This window comes from Eptesicus fuscus, chromosome 21 (genome assembly GCF_027574615.1).
Source record: "Eptesicus fuscus isolate TK198812 chromosome 21, DD_ASM_mEF_20220401, whole genome shotgun sequence".
Lineage (NCBI taxonomy): Eukaryota > Metazoa > Chordata > Mammalia > Chiroptera > Vespertilionidae > Eptesicus > Eptesicus fuscus.
In genome coordinates, this window is record NC_072493.1 from 39,809,301 (window position 1) to 39,822,050 (window position 12,750).

A 12,750-nucleotide genomic window follows, 5' to 3' on the forward strand; every position below is an offset into this window, starting at 1 on the left:
TGGAGCGGGAGTTGTGGTTGGATTGGAGGACGGGCCTGTTGGGAACCACGCAGCAGGTTTGGAGCAGAAAGCCTCCGTGTTTCTGCCGCGAGTCACTGTACAGATGGGAAAGGGGACTGCGTTGAGAGGGCAGGCAGCTCAGGCCTGCCGGTCAGCGTCATCATCACTTGGCATTTGGGACAGTGGGAGCCGGAGGACCAGTGAGCAGGTCTCATATCCACCCCTTCTCCCCGCCCCCCTCCACAGTGATCAACAAATACAAGCGCCGGCGGTTTCAGAAAACCAAGAACCTATTGACAGGGGAGACAGAAGCCGATCCAGAAATGATTAAGGTACAGGAGCGGAGCTCTTGGGTCCTGGGGGCGTCAGGCTGTTCGCGGCCCAGCAGCCATGCGGGCTCTCAGCTGGCGCCACCACCGAGCTGCTGTGGGGGCTCAGTCGAGTCTCCTCGCCCCTCTGACCCTCAGTTTTCCTCAAAATGGGGCTAGGAAGCTGAGCTGCCTCTCAGGGCATGGGAGGATTCCGGCGAGGGTGGGTCCCATCACTGTTCGTGTTTTCAGTGGGAAGACTTGCCCACACTGTCAGAGCCAGGAAATGGCAGTGTGGGATTCTCACCCAGGCAGTCAGACCCAAGTCCAGCTGGGCAGAGTATCGCCCCCATTCTTCCAGGTGGGTTAGGGGCGCCAGGGTGTTAACCTGTGCTGGGTGCCAAGAATCTTCCTCTCTGTGCGGTGGTCCCGGCAGGCGCCGCGTGAGTGGCCCTCTTTGCAGCCTGGCATATGGTCCCATCAGATCTGCAGGCCTGGGTTTCCCCCCGTCAGGTGGCTGGGGGTCCAGGGTGTGGGGTCTGTAAGGCTGGCATGTGGCTGGCCAACGGTCACTGTAGTGGCTGCTCTTCTGCTGTCACGATTGTCACGGGAGCCTTCAGGTGCAGGTGCCTCTGAGCCCCATGACCCCCTGTCTCCCCTCAGAGGGCCGAGGACTATGGGCCTGTAGAAGTGATCTCCCACTGGCACCCCAACATCACCATCAACATTGTGGACGACCACACACCGTGGGTGAAGGGCAGCGTGCCTCCGCCCCTGGACCAGTGTGAGGCCCCCAGCCCCCTCTGGCTCTCCTGTCTCCATCTACCCAAGCTCTCCACCCTGTCCCACCCCTGCCTAAAGACCCCTTTCTTCCCTGTCCCTGTCCTCCAGTGTCTGTCAGGGGGCCCATCTGAATATCCCACCTTTGTTCTGGAAGGCCTAAGGGGTCTCCCTACCCTTGCGGGTTCCCCTGGTTCCAGCCCAGGCTGAGCAGTGCCCCTGCCCCACTTGCCTGCAGACGTGAAATTCGACGCCGTGAGCGGTGACTACTACCCCATCATCTACTTCAACGATTACTGGAACCTGCAGAAGGACTACTACCCCATCAACGAGAGCCTGGCCAGCCTGCCGCTCCGCGTCTCCTTCTGCCCACTCTCTCTCTGGCGCTGGCAGCTCTACGCCGCCCAGAGCACCAAGTCACCCTGGAACTTCCTGGGTGATGAGCTGTACGAGCAGTCAGACGAGGAGCAGGACTCAGTGAAGGTGAGGTGGGGGTGGGGGCTTCCCGGCACGCTCCTGGGCTGCAGGAGGGGAAGGGGAAGTGGGTCAGGCTCGCGGCCTGGGGACCTCCGGCCAGTGCTCCCTGACCAGTTTCACAACCTCCCAGGTGCCCGCCCTCCTTCAGCCCTCGCTGGCTCTGGGGATCCCTTCCCTGAGGCTTCTGTGGTCCTCCTTGTGTCCGCTTTTCTGTTTCTTTGGCCAGGCCTTCTGAGTCCGGACCGCCCCTTCCTGATCTTGTGCCATAGCCCATTTCTCCCCAACTTTGGGCTCTGGCTTGATGTCTCTGCTCTCTGTCACTGTGTCCTTGAACACTCCTGGCGTCGCCATCTTTCTCTGCTTATGTCTATGCCATTGAGACTCGGCTGTGCTTGCCTGGGGTTGTCTTTCATGTTGGGTTTCTGTTCCTCACTCCGACTGACCCTTCATCTGTCTCTGTCACTCTGCCTCTCTCCCCATCTCTGTCTTCTGTCTCTCTCCTCTCTTCTGTTTCTTTCTCTCTCCATCACTTGCCTGCCTCTCCATGTCCATCTGTCCATCTCTGCCTATCATGCGTACTCCCTCTCTGGGTAGTTCTGGGGGTCAGGTCTGTGAGCAGGTTCTTCTGGGAGTCCAGGAGGAGAGAGGTTGGCCCCCCAGCAAGGGCATGGCAGCGCTCACAGGCATCTCCCCCACCCCCACCTCTAGGTTGCCCTCCTAGAGACCAACCCCTACCTGCTGGCTCTCACCATCATCGTGTCCATCGTCCACAGTGTCTTTGAGTTCCTGGCCTTCAAGAACGGTAGGGGAGGGACCCTGGGGCCTGTGAGCGGCCATGGGGGTTGGGGGTGGGAGGGTACCAGAGGAGGCTTGCCCCCTCTCTCTTTCCCTCCTCACCCATAGGTCCTCTCCCTACTGGGGGTCTCTCAGCCCCACTCTCCAAAGGCCTAGTGAGCTGGCCAGGATGATGGCCCCCAAACTCCCAGTCCAGAAACTTCCATCTACTGGGTGTGGTGCTGCAGGAGGGGCTGGGCTGGGGAACTCCGAGGCCCAGAGCAGGGAAGCCCCAGAGCTGCTCCCATCAGCCTGCCCAGCAGGTTGTCTGCTGGGAAAGGCCCCTCAGGGTGGAGCGGATAGGGCCCACCCGAATGGGAAGGCGACAGCTCAGTCCCTGGAAGGCCCCTACGTTCCAAAGGCCAACAGTGGCAATGGCCAGGGGTTGAGGGGACTGGCCATGGGGCAGGCACTGTTCTGAGTGTCCTCATTCCCGCAGCCCCATGAGGAAGCCTGTTGTTACCGCCATGCTTATGATGAAGCAGAGGCTCAGGGAGGTTAGGTAACTTGCCTGCAGTCACACAGCTCCCAGTTGGCAGAGCCAGGATTTGGACCCGGGCAGCCGGCTCCAGCACCCACTTTCATCCTCTAGGCCCTGCCGGCCACTTCTTCCTTTCCTAGAGAACCCCAATCTGAAGGAGGCCCGCTCTGGAAGGGGCAGTAGTAATAAATGTTATTATTATTAAGACAATATTGCCAAGATTAAGAGTTACCTTTTGAAAAGAAAAAAGTTACCTTTTGAAGATTGTAACGTCAGAGCTGAACAGTAAGTGCCACCTCCTGGTAGCGGGTCCTGGCCGTAGCCTGTGACATACTCCTGTGCCTGGGCAGGTGCCGGCTCACAAGCCTGCCTGCTCACTGGGAGCTGGGTCGACTGCTTCCCTCTTCCTGATGAGAAATGAAGGCTCAGAGTGGGTGGTCACTCGTCCAAGGCCACACAGCAGGGGTGGGCCCTGGGTGAGCCCAGCGTTACACCCCATGTTTGTTGCCTCCCTGGTCTAGGACAGGACTTGGATCCCCTCACCCCCACCAGAGCCATTCTCCCTGGTCAGGATTGGGGGGTTTCTATGAATTTCCCTTTTAAACCTCAGGGTCTGATGGGGGAGTAGAGGAGCCTGCCGAGTGTGTTGGGGAGTTCCAGAATCAGAACCAGAGCAGGTGGATGGCCAGGGCTCAGTGCAAAGCCGGCCCTGTGTGAGCACGGCCTGGCTGCCTCTGAGAAACAGGCATTGTGGTGGCCGCCTGTGGCTGCGCGTCTTAAACACTCAGCGCAGGCGGGACCGACCAGTGCTGTTATCCCTGTTGGCTTCGGGGAGCCCAGGGTCAGAGGGCTGGCCTGGGCCCTGCGGGCTGGGTCCAGGAGCAGCATCAGAAGGAGCTCTGATTGGAGACCTGAGCATGGGGCCCTTGTGTGTCCCCCAGGTGGCTGTGGGCCACTTCCCTCACGGTCTCAGGGCAGTGGGCTGGAGGAGATGGCTTTGAAGCGTGTGTCCCAGGTCTTCCCAGCCAGGGGAGGCACCCGGCACCGGGTGGACAGCCCAGGTCTGGTGTCACAAAGACCCAGCTTCCGGCCAGATGCTGCCAGGCCAGGCTGTGAGGCCACAGGGAAGTGGCTTCTCTGAGCAGCCCTTAGCACCGGGGCGTGGTGAGCACTTGGGACCCGGTAGCAGTCACTGTCACCAGTCGAAGGACTGCATTCTGGGGGCCGGTGTCAGATGTGAGGGCTGCAGAGGTCCTGCCTGTCCAGTGCTCAGGCGGCACCTGAGAAGCAGAGGCTCTTTATGGGAGGGAGTCATGTGCACCCCTCCCCCTTGGTGACCCAGCACCTCCCCTGGGTCTGAGGAGAGTGGGGCCTGAGGGAGCTGCAGGAAGAACTCGGCTCAACCTCCTGGCTTCCCCCTGACTCCCGTGCACAGATATCCAGTTCTGGAACAGCCGGCAGTCCCTGGAGGGCCTGTCCGTGCGCTCCGTCTTCTTTGGAGTTTTCCAGTCTTTCGTGGTCCTCCTCTATATCCTGGACAATGAGACCAACTTCGTGGTCCAGGTCAGCGTCTTCATCGGGGTCCTCATCGACCTCTGGAAGATCACCAAGGTCATGGATGTCCGGGTAAGGCTGAGCGGCCATGCTGTTTTGGGGGCTGCCAGGGGTTGGGAGGGGGACTGTTCGGTCAGCCAGACCCTGGAGCTGGCCCCGGGTGTTTCCCAGTGCCGGCTGCACTCCCAGGACCAAGGGGATTTTCGCATCAGGGGATTTTTCAGGTCACATGTGGGGCAGGGGAACTGGGAACAGTGGAGAAGGGCAGGGACTGGAGCAGGCTGGGGGAACGGCAGCTGACCATGGCCTCCCTCCCTGCCCGTAGCTGGACCGGGAGCACAAGGTGGCAGGACTCTTCCCCCGCCCAACCTTCAAAGACAAGTCCACGTACATCGAGTCCTCGACAAAAGTGTACGACGATGTGAGTGTCCTCTAGGGTTTCCAAGCACCACACGCTCCTGGGGTCCCGGGGGGTGGGCAGTTGGGGTGATGGGAGGAGACAAGGCATCTGCCTCCTAACTGACGGGTCTGCACTTTATGGCCTGTGTCACACCCTCTGGTGTCACCCACCTGCCATGTATACTTCCTGTCTGAATCCAAAGTTCCCAGAGCCACCTGGAAATTCCCCTAGGCTGGCCTGCCAGACCAGGTGTGGGTGGGTGAGGCGGGGTGCCAACCCCACCCTGTGCCCCACAGATGGCATTCCGGTACCTGTCGTGGATCCTCTTCCCACTCCTGGGCTGCTACGCTGTCTACAGCCTCCTGTACCTGGAGCACAAGGGCTGGTACTCCTGGGTGCTCAGCATGCTCTACGGCTTCCTGCTGACCTTCGGTGAGCAGGCACTTAGCAGACGTTCCTCCGCCCACAGTTGGGGTCCAGTGTGGGAGGCAGACTCACCCCAGACAGGGACAACCCAGGGTAGGCAGGGGTGGCATATGGGGAGCCTCGAAGGGATACCTGGTCCGGTCTGGGGTCAGGGAGGCTCCCTGGAGGTCAGGTGCATTTAGGTCCTCATCCTCAGGGGAACCCACACAGTAACCGAGTGGACAGGCGACTCACAGCACGTGCTGGGTACTGGGAAGGGGTCACGGTGAGGGGTGCACACTAGATGGTGGTCAGGCAGACCTCTCTGAGGAGATGAAAGATGCCAAAGGAGGGAGCCATCCAAGGGCCCTAAAGTAGCATGTGCCCGGGGGACTGGAGGCAGCAAGCAGGCCATTGTGGCTGGAGTAGAGGGGAGGGAGGCCGGAAGTGAGGTCAGAGAGGTCCAGGATTGGGATGCCCCCTCCTCTGCTCACGGGTGTCCCCTTACCACCACCACAGGCTTTATCACCATGACACCCCAGCTCTTCATCAACTACAAGCTCAAGTCTGTGGCGCACCTGCCCTGGCGCATGCTCACCTACAAGGCCCTCAACACCTTCATCGATGACCTGTTCGCCTTTGTGATCAAGATGCCCGTTATGTACCGGATCGGCTGCCTACGGGACGGTGAGCCCGGTGGGCGGGCAGGCGGGTAGGCCGGCGGGAGGCTCCACTGCAGCCCGGGAGGCACAGGCAGGACTCGGGGCCTGGGCTCAGGGACGTGCCCTGTTCCCGGCCTGGGGGTTCAACCTGAGGCCCAATCTTTGCAGGACCCCCGAACCCCCTGACAGTAGGCCAGACAGGCCCCTTCCCCTCACACTGCCCCCTCACCCCACCTCTAGATGTGGTCTTCTTCATCTACCTCTACCAACGGTGGATCTACCGCGTCGACCCCACACGGGTGAATGAGTTTGGCATGAGTGGGGAGGCACCGACAGCAACTGCCCCCGTGGCCGAAGCCCCAACAGCCACAGGGGCCCTCCCATCCCCACCCACTCCTGACCCTGCCACAGTCACCGCCGCCGCCGGGGAGGAGGCCTCTACGCCCATGCCTGCCAAGCCCACCCAGGGGGCCAGCTCCACCACCGAGCCCCAGGAAGTCCCTCCAAAACCAGCAGAGGACAAGAAAAGGGATTAACTGTTCCTGGTCATCGTCGTCTGCTCCAGCTCCTGGTGACACCGCCCCTGCCGACCCAGGCCCCTCGCCTCCCCTCCCTGTTGCCCTTTCCCTGGACAGATTGGGCCGGGGCGGCAGGAGACCCCTTTGGGGCCAGGGCCCAGGGCATGGTGTGGGGGCTGGGGCAGGCCAGGGCACGTGGTTTGTGGAGGCGCCGTCTGTCTGTCTGTTCCTGTGTTTTAGCCATCTCGCCCCGCCAGCCCAGCACCATTGGGAATCATGGTGAAGCCGACGCGACACTGCTGAGGGGGTGGGCCAGGCAGGGGAGAGGCCAGGGCCCCCCTGGGATGCCCACGGCCATCCATCATCGTGTCCCTCGTCCCCTGACCAGCCCCCTCCTCCCAGACCGCCACCCTTTAACACAGTCTGAATTTAATAAATTCATGTGGGTGTTTAACTTAAACTCAACAACCCCCCCCTTGTGCCTTCCTTCCTCTGTCACCTCAGAGAGCAGGTATGGGCGGCTCTCCCAGGTCTGGGAAGGAGACCTGCAGGCTGAAAGACTCGCTCAAGTGGGGACAGTGGCCCCCTGGGCCAGGCCCTTCTCACCCTTCCCTTCCTCTCCCAGTCCTCTGATGGGGCTCCCCTAACCATCCTCATTTCACAGATGGGGAAGCTGCTTGCTGTGACCTCGCTGCACCTATGTTCTTACCCAGGAGGCGGCGTCTGGCTGGCTGAGGCTCAGCGCCCTCCCTGTGCCCACATACTCTTTTCGGGCCTCATGCCACCAGGCAGGACAGGAGCCAGGCCTGCCTCATGAGCAAACACCCACCGCCTGATCCATTTCCCCAGCTTCCGCATTCGGCAGTCCTGGACCCTGGACACATGACCTCCCTTCTCTGAACTTATGAGCTTGCCTCCCCAGGTCATAGCAGGGGTTGGGGTGAACCCTCGCTCAGAGTGGTGCCCAATTACAGTGCTTGGAGTTGTTGGGGTGTCCCCAGCGTTCCCAGGGCTGCCAGCGCAAGGACCCATCCAAGCTCTTAGTGCATGGCCCATGGGCCTTCCCAGCAACTGGGTGCTGGGGCTTTTGACCCACTTCATAGGTGAGGAGACAGGCCTCGGGCGTCCCTGCACTCAGCGGGATTGGTACCCACATTCCCAGATTTACAGATCGGGGTGGTCTTATCAATACTGCAGGGAGAGGAGGCCTGGTGCTGAGGGCCTTCCCTGAGGCCTCACCTCCACTCGGCCCTGCAGAGCCAGGCAGGGAATCCACCATGTCGGGGAAGATGTTGGTGTGCTCAGAGCACACAGGCACGCAGTACTGCAGGCTTTTCCACCCCTCAGGCAGCCACGGCCCACTCCACTCCCTTTCCTACTCTGTACCATTCCATGGCTCCCCGTGTCCTAGGAGAAAGCTTAGGAACTCGGGGGGTTCCTGGACTCACTGGCCTCATCTCCCCTGACCCTCCTCCCACAGCCACATACTCCAGCCTTTGGCAAAGACCATCAGCTTCACCCCACAATCAGGAGTCACCAATTCCACTGGTACCACCTGGTTCAGGATCCTTCTCGCCCCATGGATTCTCACCCAGCCTTCTCCCTGAGGTCCTGCCCCTCCCATTCACCACCATCCAGTAGCCCGAGAATTTTCCTTTAATCCTCACCCAAGGATATTTTTTCCATTGATCTTTAGAGACAGAGTGGAAGGGAGGGAGGAGGAGTAAAAGAGAGAAAAACATCAATGTGAGAGACACACTGACTGGTTGCCTCCTGCAGGCACCCTGACCGGGGCCAGGGATTGAACCAGCAACCAAGGACATGCATGCCTTTGACCAGAAATCAAACCGGCATCCTTTGGTCTGTGGGCCAATGCTCTAACCACTGAACAAATCCTGCCAGGGCACCAGAGAACTTACTAAAGCACAAATCTGACCCTGACCATCCCCTACTCGGAACCTACATGGCTCCCTAGTATCCTTGGGAGAAGAGCCCAGGGTCTTAACTGGTGAGCCAGACGGGGGTGGGGGTGAGTGGGGACTTCTTAACCCCTGTAGTTGCATCTTTCGTGCTCTAACTTGCCATGATCCCCTGGCTGTAGCGAATGCTCTTCCCCTCCCTGGGAAACGTCCCCAGGCACAACGTTCTTCACCTGAGCCTGTGCGTCCTCCAGGCGGCAGCTCTAACGTCTCCTCTGGAAGCCCTCCCTGACCACTTCCTCTAAGTGTCCCCTCCCCCCAGCTCCCTGGGGTCCCACATTCCAGCCCTGTCCACTCTGGGTCATCACTGGGGACAAGTCATTCTCCACTGAACTGAGCCCCGTGAGGACAGCTAGGGCGTCTTGGTCACGGCCATGTCCTTGGCACACGGGAGGCGCAGCCGGAACGTTTGCTGAATGCACGTTTGCCAGTCCTGACTTGACAAGCACATATCCAGAAGTGGGACCCTAATGGGCCCACATAGACACTGATGGAGAGACTGAGCTGGGGGGTTCTGTGTACACAGCAGGGACCAAGACACCCCCAGGTCTGCCCTTAAGGGGCTGAGGATTTCTGACATGTCCTTTCACTTATTCATCCAACACACAGTTGTGAGACCTGACATTTGCAAGGGGCAGAGGCTAATCAGGTGGGCTCCTGGGAGCCACTGTTCCACATCCCTTATGAGCCAAGCTCTAGTCTAAGAGCTGTATGTGGTTTATTTCATTAAGTTTAATATTGATGTTCCCATCACCTTACAGACCATTGCTATACTCTCCACTACTTCCCCACTAGTCTCCACTCCAGACTCCTTGCTATTACTTGAATGTGCCATGCATGTTCCCACCTCATGGATGGGATATTCAAGTGATAGCAAGGAGACCGGAATGGAGGGGATCCTTCACAGTTTTGGCTCTTTGCTCAAATGTTATCCCAGAACCTTCCTCAACTTCCTACCCAAAGAGTACCCTCTAACCTCAATCCATACTAGTATATCCTGCTTTATTCTGTAATACTGCCATCACCACCAGACATGTATTTGCTTATCTATTTCCATCTGTCTCCCTCACTTGGATTTCAGTGTCATGATGGGAGGGGCTTTTGTCTTTTGTGTCCTTTGCTGTCCCCAGCTCTTGGAACAGTGCCTGGCACCATTACACATTACACTGTAATAATTAAGTCCAACGCTTACAAGAGCAGATGAGAAAACGCAGAGAAATTAAGAAAATTGTCCAAGGTTTCAGAACACGAAGTGTTAGAACAGTGCCCAGCACATTTAAGAGCTGTCTACAAGTGCCGTTCTTAGCATCTTTATTTATTGATTTGAGAGAGAGATCGATTTGTTTTTCCACTTATTTATGCATTCTTTGGTTGATTCTTGTATATGTTCTGCCCGGGGCTCAAACCCACAACCTTGGCGTATCGGGATGGCACTCTAACCAACTGAACTACCCGGCCAATGCTATTAGTATCATATCATCCTCACAACCATCCTATTATTAGACCCATTTTACAGAACGGGCTCAGAGTGATGAAGTCAGTTGCTCAAGGTCACACAGCTGGTAGGTGGGAGACCTAGGATTTGAACCCAGGCACTCTGATTCTGGACCCTCAATCATAACCTCTTTTGCAATGCCCTTGTTGTATGCAGACTACAGCTTACAGGCCAAATGCAGCCTTTCCCAGCTTTTGTGTAATTTTTAAATAGTTAAAGAAGCTCAAGAAGAATATTTTGTTTCACAAGAAAATTATACGAAATTCAAATTTCAGTATCCATAATGTTTTATTGGAACACAGCCACGCTCATTGTCTCTGTACTGTCTGGGTGCTTTTGCGATATGGCAGAGTTGAATGTTGAGACCTGTCTGGCCCTCGGAGCCTAAAGTGTAATATATTTGCTATCTGGCCCTTGGCCGTTTTTAAAAGTTTGCTCAATATTTTGCTCTCTAGCAGTAGCACTCCAACTTGAGCCTGAAGGGCTTGGGGCCACACTTGGACTGCTGCTGCCTCCCAGGAGAGGCACCAGGCCTGGCTTGGTGAGTGCTGTGTCCCCAATGCCCAGTGCAGGCCCTGACACACAGCTGATGCTCAATAAGTGTATGTCCAATAATTATTTAATTTTATTATTTTTTAAATCCTCACTCAAGGATATTTTTCCATTGATTTTGAGAGAGAGGGAAAGACAGAAATATCAATGTGAAAGAAACACACCAATTGGTTGCCTCCTGCATGCACCCCGACCAGGGCTCAGGCCAGGGAGGAGCCGGCAACAGAGGTACGTGCCCTTGACCGGAATCAAATCCGGGACCCTTTGATCTGCAATCCGACGCTCTATCCACTGAGCCAAACTGGCCAGGGCTTTTAATTTTTCATTTTTTTATTTTGTATGTCTAATAATCATTTGTGGACCATGGAGATAAGAGAAACACTCAAATTTTACACAAGCAGATGTAGCATTCTGTGGTCAGGGTGCCCGGCGTCCAAGTTGGAACCAATGGTCATTCTGAAGAATGGGGGGCTTTAGGACTATGAGCTAACCAAATGGCTACCCCTCCTTGAGCCTCAGTCTCCCCTCTGGAAGGAATCCTGGTTCTATCACATGCCTCTGATGCGCCTGTGAGGTATGAAGCATCTGTGAGGCCCCCAGGTAAGCACTTTGCTCAAGGGTCAGGCACACAGCTCAGGATGTACACTGGGGCTACACTGACATCATTCCCGGACTGAGTTACTGAGCCTGGAAGCTGGAAGTGCTCTGGGAAACTTGAAAGGGTTGTGGGGAGGAATAAAACATCCATCCAATCATTCAATAAACATTCATTGGGTACCTACTGTGTTCCAGGCGTTGTTTCTGGTGCTAGGGATACAGCAGGGAACAAAACAGGCAAATCCTAGAGCTGACATTCTAGATTTAAACGTTAAAATACTTTCACTCTCAATTTGCAGAAAATGAGGAGAGAAACCATGGAAGTTTCCTAAAGATCATTATCCACAAAAGCTGTAGAGCTCTCCTGATCCCAAAGCTTCCCTTCCATCCAGAAAAATAACAGGTTCAAGTTCCGCTGGCAGACTTGGGGGTGGGGGTGGGAGCCTCACTTCCCAACTTGCTCCAAGGGTAGGGCGGGAATGGCTCTAAGCAGGCCTCAGTTGGCTCCGCCAGAGCAATGGCCAGCAGCGCTGGCCCCTCCCAAACGCCCAACCTCCCCTTCCCGGCCGGCCCCGCCCCCGCGACCACGTGACGCGCGGGGGTTTTCCCGTTCCCCTTGTGAGACGTCACGGCGGGGTGAGAGCCAATGGACGCGCAGGCCGGCAGCGCCGGGGAATTCCGCCGCCCCGCCCCCGCCCGCCGCTCGCCCGGCCCGGCCCGCCGCCCCCCGCAACCCCGGGCGCCGCGCGTCCTGCCCGGCCTGCGGCCCCAGCCCTTTTGCTGCTCGCCCGACCCGCGATCGTCCGCTGGACCCGGCCGCCCGGCCTGCCCCCTGAATGTTTAAGTCTGGGCCGGCCTCCGGGCCGTCGGTCCCCACTGGTCGGGCCATGCCGAGTCGCCGCGTCGCCAGACCGTCCGCTGCGCCTGAGCTGGGGGCCTTGGGTAAGCGGGGCCGGGATTCAGCAGAGGAGTCGGGCGGGATTAGTGATGCGAGGGTTCTGGGGGTTCCTAAAGGAGTCTAGGGGTTTTGTGAGGAGAGTGTGAGGATTCGGGGGACACTGTATTAGAGGGAAGGAAGGAGGCAGAGGATGGTGACAGGGTCTGGCCCAAGGTAAGAGAGAGGCGTCCCACTACAGAGTGAGGAGGGGGCGGGGCCTGATCCTGAGGCAAAGAAGGGGGCGGGGCCCAACTCCAAGGGGAGGGGCGGGGCTTACTCGGAGAAGGAAGAGCGGGACCAGCTCCTGAGGGGTGGGGGCGGGGCCAGACTCGATGAGCGTGAGAAGGGGGCGGGGCCATACTCCGAGATGGCAAAAAAGGAGGGGCCTGGCTCACAGAAGGGGCGGGGCCTAACAAAGAAGGAAGCAGGGTCCTACTCAGAGTAAGGGGCGGGGCCTGGGGGGAAAAGGGGACGAAGGCAGACTCCGAGGGGACGAAGGTAGGGGCTGGAATCTAGTAGAGGGAAAAGTGGGGACTGTTTGGAAAGAAGAAGGGAGGGGCCCTTCTCAGAGAAGAAAGAATGGGGAGTGCTTGCCTCGGAGAGGAGTGGCAGGGTCTGAGAAGGGAGAAGGGGACTGGCTTGACATTGAAAAAGTGAAGGGTTAGGGTCTGACCCCTAGAGAAGGAAGGGAACGGTAGCTTTCCTAGCCGAGGTTGAGGACTCCTAGAGATCCGACCTTAAGGGAGAGAGGGAGCCTGAATGTGATGACAG

The 12,750-nt window shown here is 57.8% G+C and overlaps 2 protein-coding genes across 2 annotated transcripts in view; both read left to right on the forward strand.

The window, feature by feature from the left end:
* The window catches only part of CLPTM1 (CLPTM1 regulator of GABA type A receptor forward trafficking), a 32,684-nt gene extending 25,805 nt beyond the window's left edge, over positions 1–6,879 (forward strand). Inside the window, exons 6-14 of the mRNA XM_008158367.3 lie at positions 247–332; positions 972–1,092; positions 1,327–1,571; positions 2,274–2,367; positions 4,316–4,506; positions 4,760–4,855; positions 5,131–5,266; positions 5,759–5,926; positions 6,142–6,879. Coding sequence (XP_008156589.1) covers positions 247–332; positions 972–1,092; positions 1,327–1,571; positions 2,274–2,367; positions 4,316–4,506; positions 4,760–4,855; positions 5,131–5,266; positions 5,759–5,926; positions 6,142–6,437 — 1,433 coding nt within the window. The 3' untranslated portion in view covers positions 6,438–6,879. The remainder of the gene's footprint in view (positions 1–246; positions 333–971; positions 1,093–1,326; positions 1,572–2,273; positions 2,368–4,315; positions 4,507–4,759; positions 4,856–5,130; positions 5,267–5,758; positions 5,927–6,141) is intronic.
* A 4,875-nt stretch (positions 6,880–11,754) lies between these two features.
* Positions 11,755–12,750, forward strand: part of RELB (RELB proto-oncogene, NF-kB subunit) — a 29,869-nt gene continuing 28,873 nt past the window's right edge. Inside the window, exon 1 of the mRNA XM_028135193.2 lies at positions 11,755–11,984. Coding sequence (XP_027990994.1) covers positions 11,879–11,984 — 106 coding nt within the window. The 5' untranslated portion in view covers positions 11,755–11,878. The remainder of the gene's footprint in view (positions 11,985–12,750) is intronic.